This window comes from Macrotis lagotis, chromosome 2 (genome assembly GCF_037893015.1).
Source record: "Macrotis lagotis isolate mMagLag1 chromosome 2, bilby.v1.9.chrom.fasta, whole genome shotgun sequence".
NCBI classification, from domain to species: Eukaryota; Metazoa; Chordata; class Mammalia; order Peramelemorphia; family Peramelidae; genus Macrotis; species Macrotis lagotis.
The window spans coordinates 301,522,259-301,540,340 of NC_133659.1; the positions used below are offsets into that span (position 1 = coordinate 301,522,259).

The 18,082-nt window shown below is 31.7% G+C and overlaps 1 protein-coding gene across 3 annotated transcripts in view; it reads left to right on the forward strand.

Moving 5' to 3' along the window:
* LRRIQ1 (leucine rich repeats and IQ motif containing 1) overlaps nt 1–18,082 on the forward strand; it is a 252,049-nt gene that overhangs the window by 56,620 nt on the left and 177,347 nt on the right. For all 3 annotated transcript variants that reach the window (XM_074226532.1, XM_074226531.1, XM_074226533.1), the window contains exons 11-14: nt 3,589–3,782; nt 4,309–4,436; nt 16,313–16,386; nt 17,061–17,154. In XM_074226532.1, the coding sequence (XP_074082633.1) occupies nt 3,589–3,782; nt 4,309–4,436; nt 16,313–16,386; nt 17,061–17,154 (490 nt within the window). The remainder of the gene's footprint in view (nt 1–3,588; nt 3,783–4,308; nt 4,437–16,312; nt 16,387–17,060; nt 17,155–18,082) is intronic.

Below are 18,082 nucleotides of genomic sequence, written 5' to 3' on the forward strand. Positions count from 1 at the left end.
ACTTTTTTTCACCCATAGTTTTGTGAGTTATTATTGGATTATGATGCTAAGATCTTTTTGATGGAAAACAGAACATTAGTTTGAGTAGGAGTTGTTTCATTTTTCATATTTGTATCATTAGAGATTGGCATGTGGTAGGTGCCTAGTGAATATTTGTAGATTGATTGATTCAGAAAGTGATGTTTTTGATCTCACTGATTTGTTAAAAAAATACATTTCTAAATACTAATTGCTAAAGAAATGAGAACAAAATCTTAATTATGTAATTACTCTTAACCTAAATAATGCTAAATATATTGAATGAAGTATAGTCTAATGTAATGAAAAGTTAAATGTTCATTTTACATTAATTTTAAATCTGTCTTACGAGCTTAAATAAAATATTAGACTTTTTTGTGTGTTATATCCACAGTGATGGGGTAAGAGTCAGGAAGACCTGAGTTCAAAAGTCCAGCATCAGACATTTACTAGGAGTGTGACCTGGGTTAAATCATTTCAACCTCTCTTTGTCTCCGTTCCTTAACAATAAAATTAGGTTAATATAAGTAATTTAGCAGCTACTTGATAGGGATGTTGTGAGGATCAACTTTGATCATATTTGTACAGTCTCCATAATGACATCCTAAAATTTCCTTAGGTATCTTCTGAATTAAAAAAGATTTAGTTTTCTTCAAACCAGATAATAATATCAGAGTAACCTTTACCAAACTATATCAGATAACTTACTGTATAATCAGAAGAGCCATTTTTAATTACATGGAAGTGATTGGTACAGTTTCTTAGATGAAATCCTTAAATCTGATAAGATATTTTTGGTGAGTTTTAATCTCATTTTCTCACTATTTTTCTTTCTTCTTTTTATATGATTCCTTCCTCATCCAAAAATATGATAATAGCCTAAAAAATCACAGTGGCAGTATTCAACTATTATTTAGAGTCAGTGAGTCATGATTAAAGATGTTTAATGAGCCAAATTTTTTAGAATAGGCATTTATGTTTCTTCTGCGAAGTCATTTTTCAGAACCCTTAAAATGTACCTATACATTTTTGGAATTTTAAAAATAAATTTGGTAGTAATTAAGTTGTGTTGTACTTTTGAAAGATTATCCTTTTTGAATTTTTTAAATTTCTCTTCTAATGTTTCTGTTTCCATCCTAATATTTCCATTCCATTTTCTATAGGATGTTGAGTGTTTTTTCTCAGTCTAAGGAAGAACTTTCTAATAATTATAGTGCTATCAGAAAATGGAAGTGTACACTGAAAGTATACCTGTAGAGGTTAGAGACCATTTATTAAGGATGTTCTAGAAGGAATTCATGATTCTTATTGAGGGAAGGAGACAAAGATTGAACCAGAAGAAATCTAAGGCACCTTCAAAATCTCATGTTCTTGGATCCTGAGATTTCTTGAAAGGAAAAATATAGATCGAGGGGTTGGGGTAAAGAAAGTGAAAATGAGAGAAAGGCAGAGTTTGTAAAAAACAGGAAATAGATTTCTAAAGTATTCTGAATTCTTTCAGAATTAAATCAATATGTCAATCAATATGTCAGTTCTCTATATTAGTTTTTTCCTTACTATATGATTTTTAAAAGTTGATTACTGAATGATAATCCATCTATCTTTCTAGTGAAATTGCTCATTTATATTCTTGTACTAAATTGAAAAGTCTGATTAGAATGTCTGTGAAATTATTTTATGGTATTTTGGGACAAATTCAGGTAAGTAAATTTATTTGAAAGTACACCTTAATCTTTAGGCTATGTACGGCCTCCAAAAATAAAGAATATATATGAATTGAATATTTGAAATATAGTTGAAAACAATATTTAAATTACAAAAAATATTCCCACAATTACTGAAAATTATAAATTGTCAACTTCTGAAATGATATGTTTATCTCATATGGGTATTTACATACAAGTGTATACACAGACACATATAGTTGAAAATGACTTTCAGATAACAGGTAGTTTGACTTGTTTAGAACATTAGCTAGAGTATTAAATACTTACAGTTTCACCATTTTCCTACTTTTTCCAGAATCAGAATTTTTAGTGATAATAGTTTGAGATTTATTAAGTATCTACTGTGCATCAGGAAATGTGCTTGTGTACTTGGCATATTAAGATAAGAAACGATCCTAATTCTCAGGTAGCTTATTCTTTAATGGTAAAGAAGCCATGTGACTGTTTAATTAGAGTGAAGAATTTGATTTGATAGAACTCAATAACAATAGCATTTTTTTCAAATTCTTTTATAACCTGGCAATTCCCATTGAGTCATCATGATCATTCAAGATCCTTGGAAGATATAACAACAGGAACAACTCTTCTAGTGATTCTAGAATAAAATAAAGCAGAGAAATAGATACCTGGCAAAGCTATTCCCTAAAGGCAGTCCAGAGCCTGGATTGAAGAAATTCCCATGTTAGGATGAGATCTTTTACATCCTCTTGTTTCAGAATGGCCTTGTGCTGATTGCAACCAAGCTTAAACCAGGTCTATGAAGGGTGGTTACTGTCCAGATTTCACAGGGCAGATGTGTATCTGGGACAGATAATATAAATAGGACAATATAGTGGACTGTGATTTTGAGAAATATCAAGGATATTTCATTGACCTCAAGTATCTGATAAAAGTAAAGACCCATCTTTTGAATGCTAGCCTTTGATTTAAGTTGCTATATGGCAGCAAGATGTAAAATTTCACAGAACTAAAGATAAGCATCACAGAGGGAGGTGGGGAGAGAAAGCTGTTTAGAAAAACAGGGTGGGGAAAAAAGAAAAGAAAAACAGGGTGGGAATGGGTAGGCTACAATAACTGGTGAGGAATTGTGAAAAACAGGAATAAAAGTTGTCATCTGTGAGTACTGTAATAAACCAAGATTGGCAAGAGAGAGCTGATAGCCAGAGTGTTCTGCTGGTGCAGGAGGAGGTCTATATTGTCTGACATGGTTAAGGTATTGATGCACTGTTAGGTTTAAATATGCTTCTTTATCACAAGGTAAGGGATAGTGTTAGGATGATAATGGGGAGAAGCAGTCAAAAATAAGCTAAATTGTACATAGAAAATGGCACAACAAACTTCTGAGACAGTTAAGAAACTCTCCTCGATCTTAACTTTTATTAGTAAAGGTACTGATATATCTAATTGTGTGTTTTAATTTTTTATAATATTTCTATTTTTAAATAAGCATCAGTTTCTAAATTTTCCAGTGTTTGGCATCTAATAGGCACTTTATAAAATTGTTGATTTGACAAGTTCCAGAAGAATTTAGATACTCATTTCAATGGTACTTTAATATTATTAAAACAAATGAGAAAGAGTTTAAAATAAATCCTAATTTAAATCTGATAAGTTTTTTTGGTGAGTTTTAATCTCATTTTCTCACTATTTTTCTTTCTCCTTTTTCTATGATTCCTTCCTCATCCAAAAATATGATAATAACATAAAAAATCACAGTGGCAGTATTCAACTATTATTTAGAGTCAGAAAACGTAGCAGCATAATAATTTGGAAAATGAACCACACTTAGGATTCAAAAGATTGTATAGTACCAACCAATCTTACTTAACTATTTTTCTTTCAGGTGGATTAGAATCTTTGAAATCTCTTCAGCAGCTAATTGTGGATCACAATCAGCTAATGAGCACCAGAGGTCTTTGCAGTGTTCCTACTGTTATGTATCTGGACTGCTCTTATAATAATCTTACTAAAGTTGAAGGGATTAAAGATTGTGGCTTACTTCAGATTTTGAAGTTACAGGGAAATTACCTAACTGAGGTAAATTATTTCACATTAATTATAAATGTGTATATATTTTTCCTTGTGTAAATATATAGCTTTATTGCTTTAGTAGTTTTGAATACCTTTTAATTATTCCATTTTCCATTATTTTCAACTCAAATTGATTTTGTTCCTGCTTTAAAAAAAAGTCAGTGTATTTTTGTTATTTTAAAAATGAAACTAATCCTGTTTCTTTTTCAGACATTGTTAGACATTAAATCACACCTTTTTTCAAATATATTTTTGATTTAAGCATGAAGCAAATGAGCTAACAAAATTTCTCTTAAATATGACACATTTAGCAAGTGATAATTATAATTATGAATTGAATCATCTTTTTTTTTAAATTAAGAGATTGTTTGGAAAGCAGTCAACCTTATAAATTATATTGAAAAAGATTGTCATTTTGAATCAACAAGCACTATTATAATAAATGAGGTGTCTCTTATTAGTTTATTTTAAAATTTAAAGTTTGACTAAATTCACAAATCCATTATCTTTCCGAAATTAAATTTAAATATAGCTTCCATCTCTGGAGAATCAAGTTCTGCTCAGAGAATTGTATTTGGATGACAACAGTATTTCAACATTGGAAATATTCTCCTCATACTGGCTTCCTTTATTGCAGATTCTAACACTCTCTCAAAACAGGTAAATTATCTTTTCTTAAATAATTGTGCAGTAAAAAATTGACTAAAGGACAACCACGAGGTCCCCCCAAAAGCAAACAATACTGTCATTAGTTTAACATTTTCCAATAACTTAAAATAAATTGATTTGTAAAATATTTTTTAAAATTATTTTACATACATTTTGAAACTTAAAATTAAAATACAAGATAAAGTTATTAGAATTTTCATTAAGGCCACAATTTGCTTATTTTATCTAAAATCTTCATTCTTTATTAAACATACATTTATAGAAATCTCTGTAGGAAATCTTCATTTATCCCAGAAAAAAGACTATATTCCTTAAAAAATACAAGAAGTTTCTTATTTCATCCCAAGATATCATTTTCTCTCAAGTGGTATTTATTATATGCTAGAAAGACAGTTGCTAAGCTTCTTTCAACTTGCATTTCTTATAGTAACTGTTAAGATTGATTTAAACTTGATTTCCCAAAGGATATAAAGCAATACTTTAAAAAATACTTTGGCATTGAATGGAAATGAGTACCTGCCATAGTTCTGTGTGAGACTACCAGACATCTGGAGTTTTACAAAAGAATTCATCGGAAACTAAAACATGAGGGAAATAGGTGTACATCTCCTTCTGCTGTGCTATTAGATTAATGTCAGTGAATTCTGCTCTTCCTAATATGATTAATTTGTTCATCAAAAGCAAATAAAAAAAATGCTTTGAAGAAGAATCTGCTAACTTGGGCTCTCCACTTCATGGGAAACAGACTGTTGCAGCCTGAATTTGAAGATGTCCAACATGTGTTTCCTTTCTTTTACAATAAAAGATGTCTAAAATTCTCTCTTAATCTTCACCACATTAGGGTTGTCTGTCCTTTGAGCATTTCTACTCTAAATATTTGAATGTCCATTAGAAATTTAAGACCTTAGCAAGTAGAAAACAGAATCTGCCTTCAAACCCCTGTCAGTTGTGGTAGGTGCCCATAGAGCAATACTTTACTGCTCCCAAATGGATTTTCCTTTGGAATCTAGAGATGCCAATTTATCCAAAGATAATTTAAAGATGAAATTTGGAGAAAGACAAAAAATAATCGATGAAATTAGGGAAAAACTTGTCAGCATTCCTATAACATGAATTCTTCACTAGTAACAATGTATCTATCATGTTTATTACCCAATAGTAGTACTTGATCTTGGTGTGCCAATCCAAGTATATGTAGAAATCTATGCTAGAGTGTTTGAGGGGTTTCTCAAGGTTTTTAAAAGAGGGGAAGACACTAAAAACCTAAAGTGATATCAGTTATATATATTTATGATATACATATATATGAATAGATCCATCTAACATATACATGCTCAGATAAGTATATTACATATATATGTATCTGTGTTGTATAAATATATTTTTGGAGTATCTCAAAAGTCTTTTAGGACAGCTGCAGATTTGAACAGAATGACTTCTCTAGTACAAGGAACTCTGATTGAGGAAATCTACCAGAGCAGATCAATAACAGATTCACAAATAATAGCCTTAGAGCGTTGCCAAGACTGACTAGAAATATCTGGATTAAAAAAAGCGATTAAGAAATTGGTGAGTACCAAATTACATGCTAATTTTCTTAGTCACCAGGACGCATGGTGGATTGAGTATTGGATCTGGGCTTAGCAAGTCCTGAGTTCAGATCTATCTTCAGACACTTAATAGCTGTTCAACCCTAAGTAAGGTACTTATCTTCCTCAGTTCCCTAATCTATAAATGTGGATCACTTATTTTCCCCATCTCCATATCCCCTGGTGGTTTTAAAGATACAGTGTTTATCAAGCACTTTGCAAGCCTTAAACCATTCTATTAAATGGTAGTTGTTACTTTTTTTATTTGGTTATAAAGTTTTATTGTACCCTTTGTTTTAGAGGAAAATCATTCTAAAGAAAAACAGCTAAGGAAAACCAACTTATACAGGAACTGTGTCTGACAATTTACGCATTACTCTATACTTGTAACCTCTCATATTTCCAAGGAAAGAAGATAAGAAAAAAATGTGTCCTTTGGGATCAAGATTAGTCACTCTAGTCAAATAGCATTTGTATTTCCAGTCAGTCTGTAAACATTAAGAGCCAGGTACTGTTCGTTCTAAGGGCTGGTGGTACAAAGACAGGTAGCACAAGGAGAGTAAAGCTAGGTATGAAGGGCTTAGAACACAAATAGAAGATTCTATATTTAGGGAGCCACTAGAATTTATTGAGTAGGAGGGTAACCCAGTTTTTGTGTCTAGTCATTTCAATCTTGTCCAACTCTTTGTGACCCTGTTTGGGATTTTTCTGGGCAGAGATCCTGGGGTGGTTGCCATTTCCTTCTCTTACTCATTTTAGAGATGGGGAAAGTGAGGCAAACGGAGTTAAGCATTTTATCCAAGGCCCCTCAGCTGGTAAGCATCTGAAGTCAGATTTGAACTCAGGAAGATGAGTCTTCTGATTTCTGCCACCTAGCTGCCCTGTGATAGGGTTGGACTCATGTTACAGAAGAATCCTTTTGGTGGCTGAATGGACATTGAACAGGAGACTTGAAGCAGGGAGTCCCACCAATAAGTGAGATGGAGGACTGTGCAGGATGGGAGCAGGAGAAGAGGAGAGAAGGGGTTGTTTTGGAGATATGTTACAAAAATCAGATGGGATACAGGAGCAGACAGTGAGGAGCTGAGAATTATCTCAACAGAAAATTTTGAAGAGAGGCAAAGTTGGAGGGTTATGTCATTGTGTATATATTTTTTCTGCTTTAGCTTTCTTCACTCATACACATTATATGATGCCATATGACTTCCAGTCATTCTCTGAATTTCTCATTTTGCCATTTTTTACAATGCAGAAATATTCTTTTATTTCCATTCGCTCTGATTTGTTCATATAATTCCTACTGGGTAGCGCAGTGGATAGAGCCTTGACCAGTCAGGAGGTCTGGAGTTCGAATCTGGACTTAGACATTTGTTGGTTACTAGCTGTGTGATCTTGGGCAAGTCATTTAACTCAAGGTCATCTCCAGTCATCCTAATTCATACCTGGCCACTGGTCCTGGAGGAGAAAATGAGACTGGCAACTTAGCACAGCCCCCCCTCACTCCAATCCAATTCACTTACTTGTCATGGCATCACCTCCCTGATATCATGGTCTTCTTCGAGAATGAAGGACAAGTATCATCATCATCACTACATCATTATCTCCTTTAGCTTAAATATTTTGTTAACCACAAGAGTATTCCTAGTAATAATCTGTATGATAGGACTTATATGTGCTTGAGTATCCTTGATGAAAATGTAAGTAGGTAAGTTTATAAATGATGCTTGATATCAAGTGATATTAGTCCTAGGCATGAAATCTACAGAAAAGCACAGGGAACATGAAATATCAGTATTCCTGTTTATTTTTGTCAGTTTTAGAAAAGCATTTGTCTTTGTAAGGAAAATTCTGTCCTCAAGGCTTTTTCTCTAGCAAGGTGTCTCTCCTGCATATAATATGATCATGCAATATTCTTTGATAGGTGCCATCCTATTATTACAGAATTATCAGTGCACTTCATCAAGCCACTTTTGTAGAGAAGAGCCTTCAAAGGATCCTAATGCAAAAGATCCCTAACAGATGGTGAAGCCCTGCAGGTGACCTTCTAGAGATACTCCTAATCAAATATGCAGCTTTCAAAAGAGTTACCCCTGACCATTCACAAGGGAAAAACAAACCAACAAAAACAAGTGAATGAAGGATACTTATTGCACTGATTAAGAAGAGCAGTATTGACAGCCCATTGACTATCCTAATAAAAATTTTTAAAATATAATCCAAGAACCCCAAACTATAATAACATTTTTTAATAATTCATATTTTTTGAATTCTCTAGACCACCACCATCTCCATCTCCTTTACTATTAGAAGTAATAAGTTTACAAAATACTATACACACATACCCAAATATATATAATATACATAGATATACACACTATATATATATATTTCATATCTGACAATGGCTTTTTGTATGATATCATCATCATCCTTATTTTATAGATGAGAAAATTGAGGAAGAGAGAGATTATGTGACTTTGTCCCCCTTTTGTTTCTCCCCAGTATGCAACTAGTAAGAAGTTGAGGTACAATTCACATTCAAGTCTTCCTTGTTTCATGTCCAGCATTATGCACTAAGGCATGTAGCCTCCAAGCTGAAATTGCTACTATTTGCTATGTCATTTAAATGGTTTATCTTATCACTAAATTTATTAATTAACTAATTTTCTTAGTACTTGAGTATAAAGATAGTCTATCCCTTCATTCAACAGATAGTTATTAAACTACATTGCAATATCTTCTGCCAGAAGAAATCAAAGGTTAAAGATGGCAAGAATAATTGAGAATGGAAAAATTAATGATTTATTAATATATATGCTATATTGTGAAAATAAAAGATATATAAATCTATTGTATAAGTATCTATCACAGTTCCAAAATTGGAAATCAATTTTACTTACCATATTTTCCAGAGGAATTAGAAACCTGAAAGAACTATGGAATTTGGTAGAATAAAAAGAAATTACCCCTTAAACATGGTTATTGGATTTATCTTTGCTCCCTCTGTACCTGGATTGGTATTTTGGTAGAATAAGAAATACTACTTCAATTACATGATATAGTTAATATTTGAACAATATGAATTAGACAATAGTAGAATTAGATAGAAGATGAGATATGGACTAGGCATATGATTATATAGATTCAGAACAGGACTCAGGAGTAATAATAGTTCAATGTTAGCATGGCCTTAGGTCTCCAGTGGAGTATCCCAGAAATCTCTGCTTCTGCTGTTTAACATTTTTATCAGTATTTTGCATAATCCTCAAGTGGTATACTCACCACATTTTGCAGATGGTGCAAAGCTAGAAAGAATACCCAATAAGAGTATGAGAGAGGATCCAAAAAATGATCTCAGCAGCCTATAACCTTGGACTGAATTTAATAATAACAAATTTATTAGGGATAAATGCAGATTCTTAGACTTGGGTAAAAAAAGCCATGACTGTAAAATGTAAGTTGACAGTGATACACTTATACAGTGATTCTGAGAAAATATATAGGAATTTTGGTGGGCATGAATTTTTAATCTGAATTCATATGGTGAACATCCATAAAAGTTAATGGAGAGAGGAGCTAGGAATCGGGAAAGGATCTGTATCTGTTCCTTGTCAGACCTCATCAGGGATATTGTGTTCAGGTATGGGTGTCTAAGGTTTCAGGACATTTGTAAATTGGAGACGGGTCAGTAAAGACAACTGGGGGGGAAAAGGAACTTGGGTCCATTGTTTTTTGCCAGTCTACAAGTATCAACCATGGGACCATACTAAACTAAGGAGTTGGGGATGCAAAGAAAGGCCAATCCCCTTCCAGTAAAGATCTCATATTTTAACAAGGAAGACAAAAGACAACAAGGTACACAAGATGTCATGACAACAGATGAAGGTAGTCTTAGACTAGCTAGCAGGATTGAGAAAAGTCCAAATAGTAGGTAAGGTTTGAGTTGAGTCTTACAGGAAGTTAGGCAAAGAAAAAGCCAGTGATGAGGACGGAGAGCATTAGACAACAAAGGCCAATGAACTTAAAGATTTATAGTTCCTAGAAACATTATATAGATCCCTGAAGGTGGATCCTAGAGTAAATGGAAAGGAGCAAATTATAAGTGTATTGGAAAAGTAATATTTTTTTTCCTTTAACTACATGTAAAAAAAATTTTTAACATTCCACTTTTGTTTTGAGTTCCGAATTCCCAATTCCCTTTTCCCTGAGATGGTTAATTATCTGATAGAGATTAAATAGGTGCAATCATATAAAATATTTCTATAGTGGTCATCTTGTGGAAGAAAACTTGAACAAAAAAATGAAAGAAGGAAAGAGAGAGAAAATAGTATGTTTTGACCTGTATTCAGGCTGAAAGTTCTTTCTTTGGAGGCAGATAACATTTTTCATCACAAGTCGTTTGGGATTGTCTTAGATCATTTTATCATAGAATAGTGAAGTTATTCACAGTTACTCATCTGTTACTCTGCACAGTGTTCTCCTGGTTCTGTTCTCTTTTTAATAATCATCCTACATTTATGAAGAGCTTAAATGACAATAGAAGACTTAAATTTTGATCCTGGAGATTATAGAGAGCCTCTGGAACTCACTGAGCAATGGGATGACCTGTTCAAACTTTTGCTTTAATAAAATCATCTTGAAAGATAGGAGAAGTTTGAGGCAAGGAGACCTAGGCTGTTGCTGAGAGATGCTAATAGCCAATATGGGAGATGGATTCAACAGAGAAAAATCTATACATTATAGATAGTTTTACAGGCACACCAAATGTTCATGGACAGAAGCACATTGAGTAATGTGAACTTTTTCCAAAATTGAATTCTTTTGGACCCCAACACCTATTCTCAATTTGCATCATCTTCCACTCCATTATGATTTTGTGTCCCAGCAAAATATTTCAAGAATCAGCATCACAGCAAAGAGCAAAAAAATATATGTATGTATACATACATATGTGTGGTTTTGGCAGTATTACAAATACACCCATATTACACTTATCTTCGAGGTGATTTATTCATATTAGTTCACATGTGACCATGTTCTAAATTTATCATCTTCTTTTCCATATGGGGTGATATTGTACAAATAAAGTCACATTGCTTCAAAGAGTTTTAAATAAGATTACAAAGTCACAAAACAGAACAATAGAGATGAAACAGATATATCAAAAGGTACAATAACCTTCCTTTATTCTCTAACTTGAAGTTTCAAAGTCTCTCTCTCTCTCTCTCTCTCTCTCTCTCTCTCTCTCTCTCTCTCTCTCTGTCTGTCTCATAAATCCATTGAGAGAAATCCACACCATTATGCATGAAAAAAAGTGAACACTTCCACCCCATCCCAATTCCAAGCTCTATGAGACATGTAGTTGTTGGAGGAAACAAGGAATTATCTACATAATTGGACCAGGAGATATTCAGTTCCTTTTAGCAATAGCCAAAAAAATAAACAAACCAACATATTTTGTAATGCCTTTAAACTTAATATTACTTTAATTTTGATGTTTAGTCATGTAATTAGATTAAAAAGTTTTTGGAAAAGTAATAATAGACTTAAAAGGTTCTTTAGATTTTTGTTTTGTTTTGTTTTTTATTGTTGGGGAATAAAATTTGATTTGTTTATTTCAATTGAAAGTCTATAATCCATGGAACTGCCCCCATTTTAAAGACTTTAATAGTTTTTATTCATTTGTATATTCAAATATTTTCTTCTGTGTCTTTATGATGTTTGTTATTATTAAATTTATATCATATTTATAACTATATGATATAAATTTATAAGTATAAGCTAAATTTATATAAAGTTATATTTTTAACTTTTATAGCCCTAATTTTAATAAATCTTTCAAAATAGAAATTAAAAAATAATGTATAGTATTATTAAGTGATACTCAAATTATGAAATCATATATAAAGTGTTATGAAGAAAAGTTTGAAGATAAAGTCAATCCTAAGAATTAGTTTAGACTTAGGAGTTTATTTCAAAAAATTTTCTTTATTACGAACTTGAATTAAATAAAGTTATAAAATAAAATTATTTTCTAAAAGTTTTAATATTTCTGTGACTTATTAACACCCTACTAGAGTCCGATTCCATTGCCATTCCATCGCATGAAAGTGACCCCACTGAATATTCATTTTCCATTTTTTTAGGATTTTCATTTTTATTGTTAGTCATATTTTATACTTGAAAAATATTAAGAAATACAAAACATTTCCATAAACAAAGAAATTAAGGATATTAATAAATCAAATATGAATATAATATATATAAAACGATGAGTTTCTATTACACATAGCAGAGTAGAACATATGTCAAATATGAATATAATGTATATGAAACCATGAATTTCTATTATATGTAGCTTACTGTTCTTTTTTAAAATATATAACAGACTAAACACATTAGTTCCAAAGCTGTTCTGCTTGTAACTTACTGAATTTTCAAAGACTGTGCCAAGGAAGTATAAGCTTTGAATGTATTACTAAATTAAATAAGCTTTATGTATATAAGCTTGATAAAATATGTGTATGCCTGTCATCTAAAACTTTGTCCTGGTCACGGGTAAGGGCTCTCCCCAGAAGGCTGGTCACTAGACCAGATAATGAATTTTTTTCCATTTCAGTTAATAAGGCATATATATATATATATAATGGATTGAGAATCTTTAGAAGAATTGATATTAACTTTAGTGGAAAGGGTACCAACTTGATAAAATCATAAATCTTTGAAATATTGAAATTCATCTTATGGTTCATTTTTACAAAGGCCATTGCTATGAAATTCTCAAAACAATTTTAAGACATTTAAATCTTTGACTATCCCTGAGGTAGCTTTCGGATAAATAAATTGGCAAGAGAGAAAATGAAGGTGTCTCTTTTTCCTTTTTAACTTAATTTGAAATTGGCACAAAGAAATGATTATCAAAGATCATGTTGTGAGATACTGACACTTCAAGTTATAATTTAAGAGGAGACAGTTTTAATATTTACCAGAAAAATGAAATTGGTGTGCCTATAATTTTATATAAGTGATGCATTTTTTCCTTTGTAATGACTTTTGAATTAATATTTTCATTAAAGAAAGAAATATTCATCCTGATTTTTTTGCATCCAATAAAAGGAATATAAATCAAAATATTTAGTACACATTTTCTGAAAGATTTATTTCATCTTGACTACTGTTTTGAGTTTTCATTAGAATACTTGACTGTTTCCAGTTTGATTCATCTGTTTTTTAATTGGAAGACTCTTTGGCTTTATAAGCCTTTTTACTTGTAGTGAAATTCTAAGCAGGAGCAGAAAGGGAAGTTTTTACCCACTGACTTCTTTTTGCACATATCTTTTGCCTTTTTGTCTTCTTTGAAATTTATATCTTTTTATGCCCAGGGCTAGTGTGACAAGGTCAAGTGGTATTAGGTTTTCACTAATGTCCTTTGTCTTTCTGGTTTGAATTTTCTTTTAAAAAAAAATTAACACAGAATGTCAGTAAAAGTAAAAGTTACAGAATTGAAAGAACCTTCTGTTAGTTTTCCAGTTTGCCACTGAATTGTCAGTAAAAAATATAAAAGCTAAAATTAATTAAGTAGATTTAAAAGGCTATTTGTTTAAACAAAATAGATTGTTTACTGAAAAAAATTGCTTATTCTAGTTTCTTTTATATTGTATGATTTTTGCAATGGATATTTCCAATAGTTTCAGATTTAAAACTTTTCTTTTACTGTCTCCAGTAGATTATCATCTATCCATTATTTGAAAAACATGAATCTTTGAAAATAAGAGGGAAACTGAATACAGAAGACTTTTAGGTCTCTTGATTATTATTAGCCTTTTTGAAGCCTCTTGAAAATAACAGAATTGAGTTAGAAATTCAGAAAACACTGAAGAGACAAAAGGGAAAACTTTTCAGGATCAAAAATATACTTGATTTGTGTCATAAACCTGGGAAGAAAAGGATTCTTGAACTTCAACTAATTACCTAGAGTGTGACATCTCCATACTTTTAATTTAGTGGCATCAATTAACTTGACCCTAAGAACATTAAATTTTTCAACAGTTTGATTTTGAGAAGTTGTTCTGCACTTAGTGAATATGGTAGTCATGTAGAAAAATGGAGAGCCTTCAAGTATGCTCTTAATTAATCGATATATACACAATTCAAGGAGAATTACAACGGCCATGACTTAAACTTTGCTCTGTTTCTCTCTAAGTTCCTCCCTGATGTTATTTTTTTTTTCAGCGGCTGGCTTCTAAAGCACTTGTAACCCGTATCCTATTCATGTATGAATAGTAATCCTGTGCTTGGAGTAGCCCATGTTCAGGGTGATCTTCAGCCCAGCGCACTGTTTAGTCTGTTTTTTGTCCATAGTATCTCCTGTTGCTTTGGTAATGCAGAACAGGAGAGTATCCCATCACAGTCAAGGTCAATACAAGGGTTAGCATTGTGCCAGACTATGTATAGGCCCCTGGTGATGGTGCTGTTCTGTAGGTTTCTGGCCTTAAAATAATACAAGTTGGAAAAAAAGGAAAAGGAGAAAGGAGAGAAAGTTGATCGAGTGATGAGAAATGGGCATGTGTATGGTGGGGGAAAATAGTGTCAAAGATGAGATTTGATTCTCAACAGAAGGTCCTTTTTCAGGAAAAACTAAAAATGGAGCTTTCAAAAATACATGGGAGAGATTTAAGCATAGGACCTTGGTGAACAAGTGAAGAAAAAGAAAATGGGCAAAGGAAATATCCCCTCTCTTGTTCATAAGACCTAACTGAGCTTATCTTTCTTAATTTTGATTCTTAGCTGAAATAATATATTATATATTAAAGTATAAATGCATGCATATCTTGGAAATTAAATGTCTGAATTTATTTATTTATTTTTTTCTACATAGAATTATTTTACTTTTGTTGTCTACTGGTGATTTGCACCAAAAGAAATTATGGAAAGGATGTTTCAATTTGGTAATGCTGTGCCTTGATCACTGTTGTCAATTTTGTAAAAAGAGTTGATTTGAAGTAAATAAAGAGGAAGTCACTAATTCTGAATATTTGGGGAGCTATGCAGTTAGGGATAGTAATAGGGAATGGATATGTGATTGTACTGGATCAGAAAATTCCTTTGTGAGGAAACTCCCTTTTTTGATGCAGATCTCTTCTTTGCAATTTATAGGCTTTCTTGCTTTCTTCATTTATTTATTTATTTTGGTTTTTACAAGGCAATGGTGTTAAGTGACTTGCTTAAAGTCACACAGCTAGGTAATTATTAAGTGTCTGAGACTGGATTTGAACTCAGGTCCTACTGACTCCAGGGCCAGTGCTCTATCCACTGCACCACCTATATGCCCCTGCAATTTATAGTCTTAGAGAATTGTCCAGAGAACTGAGAGGTTCTATAACTTGCCCAAAGTCACAGCCAGTATGTGACAAGAGGCAGAACTTGAACCTGGATCATTCTAACTTAATAGGCAAATCTGTTATACATAAATTTATGTGCACATATATTAAATATATTTATATATGTATGTATACACACATACAGACATGTTTATGTGACTCTGTATGTAGATAATGTTAACTGTGATTAGCTCATAAGAATTTCTGCTTGGAAAAAAAAAACATTTTCTTACCTTATATTCACTTTAAAAAATATTTAAGAAATAGATGCAAGGTAATGAAAATTTCTATCTTCAATATAAGTATAATATTTCAGCAGATCCCTAAACTCTTTGATTGAGTCTCACTTCTATTAGCACCAGTCACAACTATCTACCATTTTCTTATTCTGTGCAGTAATTTTTCAAGTCCTATTCCAAAGTCTTTTCAGAGGAGAAAATAAGGACATTTCAGTAAATTGTAATTCACTTTTTTTTGTACAATCTAAGATTTTTTTTTTCAAATCCTCTGGTATCTTCTACTGTTTCAAGGACTTTGAGTATCACTCTCTGCTAAGTAGTAGAATAGTTATTGATCTGCATTGGTAGAGGAGTTTCCTCATTGACAACTCTAGCCTAACAACAGACAAAAACAAAAACTGATAACAGACCAAAAAAAAATTCCCAAACTCTCCACCACTATTATTTCCATATATTAGTATTATTCCATACATTAACTGCTAATTTGATATTATTATTATTATTATTATTATTATTTTTATTATAGTTACTAATTACATTATTTATAGGTTCATAGACTGGGAGGTGGAAGAGATCTCAGGATCCATCCAGTGTTGTTATGAGTATGTCACTGTTCCTGTTTAGAATTTTTAACATTTATTCTAACCTTTTGCTTTCAGTTTGACTGAAATTGTGCCACTCTTCCAGTTTGTTTCTTTGGAAAAACTAGATGTCAGCAACAACTGCCTTTCAGGTAAGTTTGGAAGAATGGATGAGGAAAATATACAACCTCAAATATTTCTAAGTCTTCATTTGTTCAGTAGCACAAGTATAACATGGGAAAGGAAGGATCAGACGGCAGAATGTGTGATCAAAATCTTGGATATTTACATCACATGATTTTGAGTTAGTGGCATGTCAAGAAAGTTAAAAAAGCTTAATACAGTTGTAGCAATGTAGTTTTTTGTATCCCCACTGTTTAACGTAGTATTTTTAACCAATTCATTGTTGAATTATTGAACAGATTATTATTTCTATTTGGCTTGGACCTTATTGATGATGTTATAGTTCCCTTCGAGTGGAATTTCTATCAATTCTGTGATTTTGATTCTATGAATTTTTTTGTATTAATGAAATAACAGCAATAATTTTCTAGATTCTGCATGGCTCTCTGCTTTATTTTCATGCCTCTCTAATGAAATAAGATGAAAGTTAAACTTATCAAAATTTAGTACAACTTTATTATTACATGGCTTTATTGTTATTTCACTAATGCTTTTTGTTAAAATCTTCATAGCCCTTTAAAGAGGAATAGCTTATATTTATGTTAATACTGCTTAAAATATAAGGAAAAATAAAATAATTCTTGACTTTGTCAACATCAACATAATTTTTCTAGTACACTAACTTCTGCAGTATTTTATGTAGATCTTAAAGCTATCACCAAGTGGTTTGATGCATGTTTTAATCTCTGTGATCTATCACTTACTGGAAATCCACTTCTCCAAGAAAGAAATTGGAGGTAAGTAAAACATTCCTTTACAATCTTCAGTTCATATTTTTAAAATTAAATTTTATTTTTTCAATTGTCAAACATTTATTTTTTCCTCCCTTCTTCTTCTGAGGGTGGGAAAGAAAGCTAAAATCTTTTAACAAGAATATTCATACAGTACAAATTTCCATATTAGCCATTTCTAAAAATATTTCTTATTCCACATATTTGTCCATCATCTATGAGGTAGGTAGCATTCTGTTTTTTGATAATCAGTTCTCTAGAACATTTTGATGTTCTCCTGATTCTGTGTACTTTAATGATCCATCATTTCATACAAGTCTTCCTGAGTTTCTTTGAAATTATTTCTTTCAGTGTATTCTATTACATTCATAAACCACTGTATATTCATTCATTCCTCAAATAAAGGAAGCTCCTTTAGTTTCCAGTTCTTTACTATGACTAAAAGATGTTATACAAATGTTTTATGTGTCTATAGAGTACCTTTTATTCTCATTTTGATTTCTTTCAGATATAGGCCAACTAGCCTGTAGAATTGAGTCAAAAGATACACACAGTTTGTTAACCACTGGGGCAGAATTTCAAGTTGCTTTCTAGAATAGCTTATACTAGTTCGAAACTCAACAAGTTTTCTTATTGTCCCTCTAACATTTGTCATTTTCCTCTTTCGTCAACTTTGCCAGTCTCAAGTATGTGAAATGGAACTTCAGAGTTTCTTTAATTTGCATTTCTCCAACTAGTGATTTAAAGAGCTTTTGCTTAGATTGTTTAATTTTTTCTCTTCATTTATTGACAAATGGATATAATTCATATAAATTTGAATTGGTTTCTGATATATCTTAAAAGTAACACTATATATATATTATCTGAAAAACTTGCTACAAAGATTTTTCCTCCCGTTAAACTGTTTCCCATCTAATCTTAGTTGCATTGGATT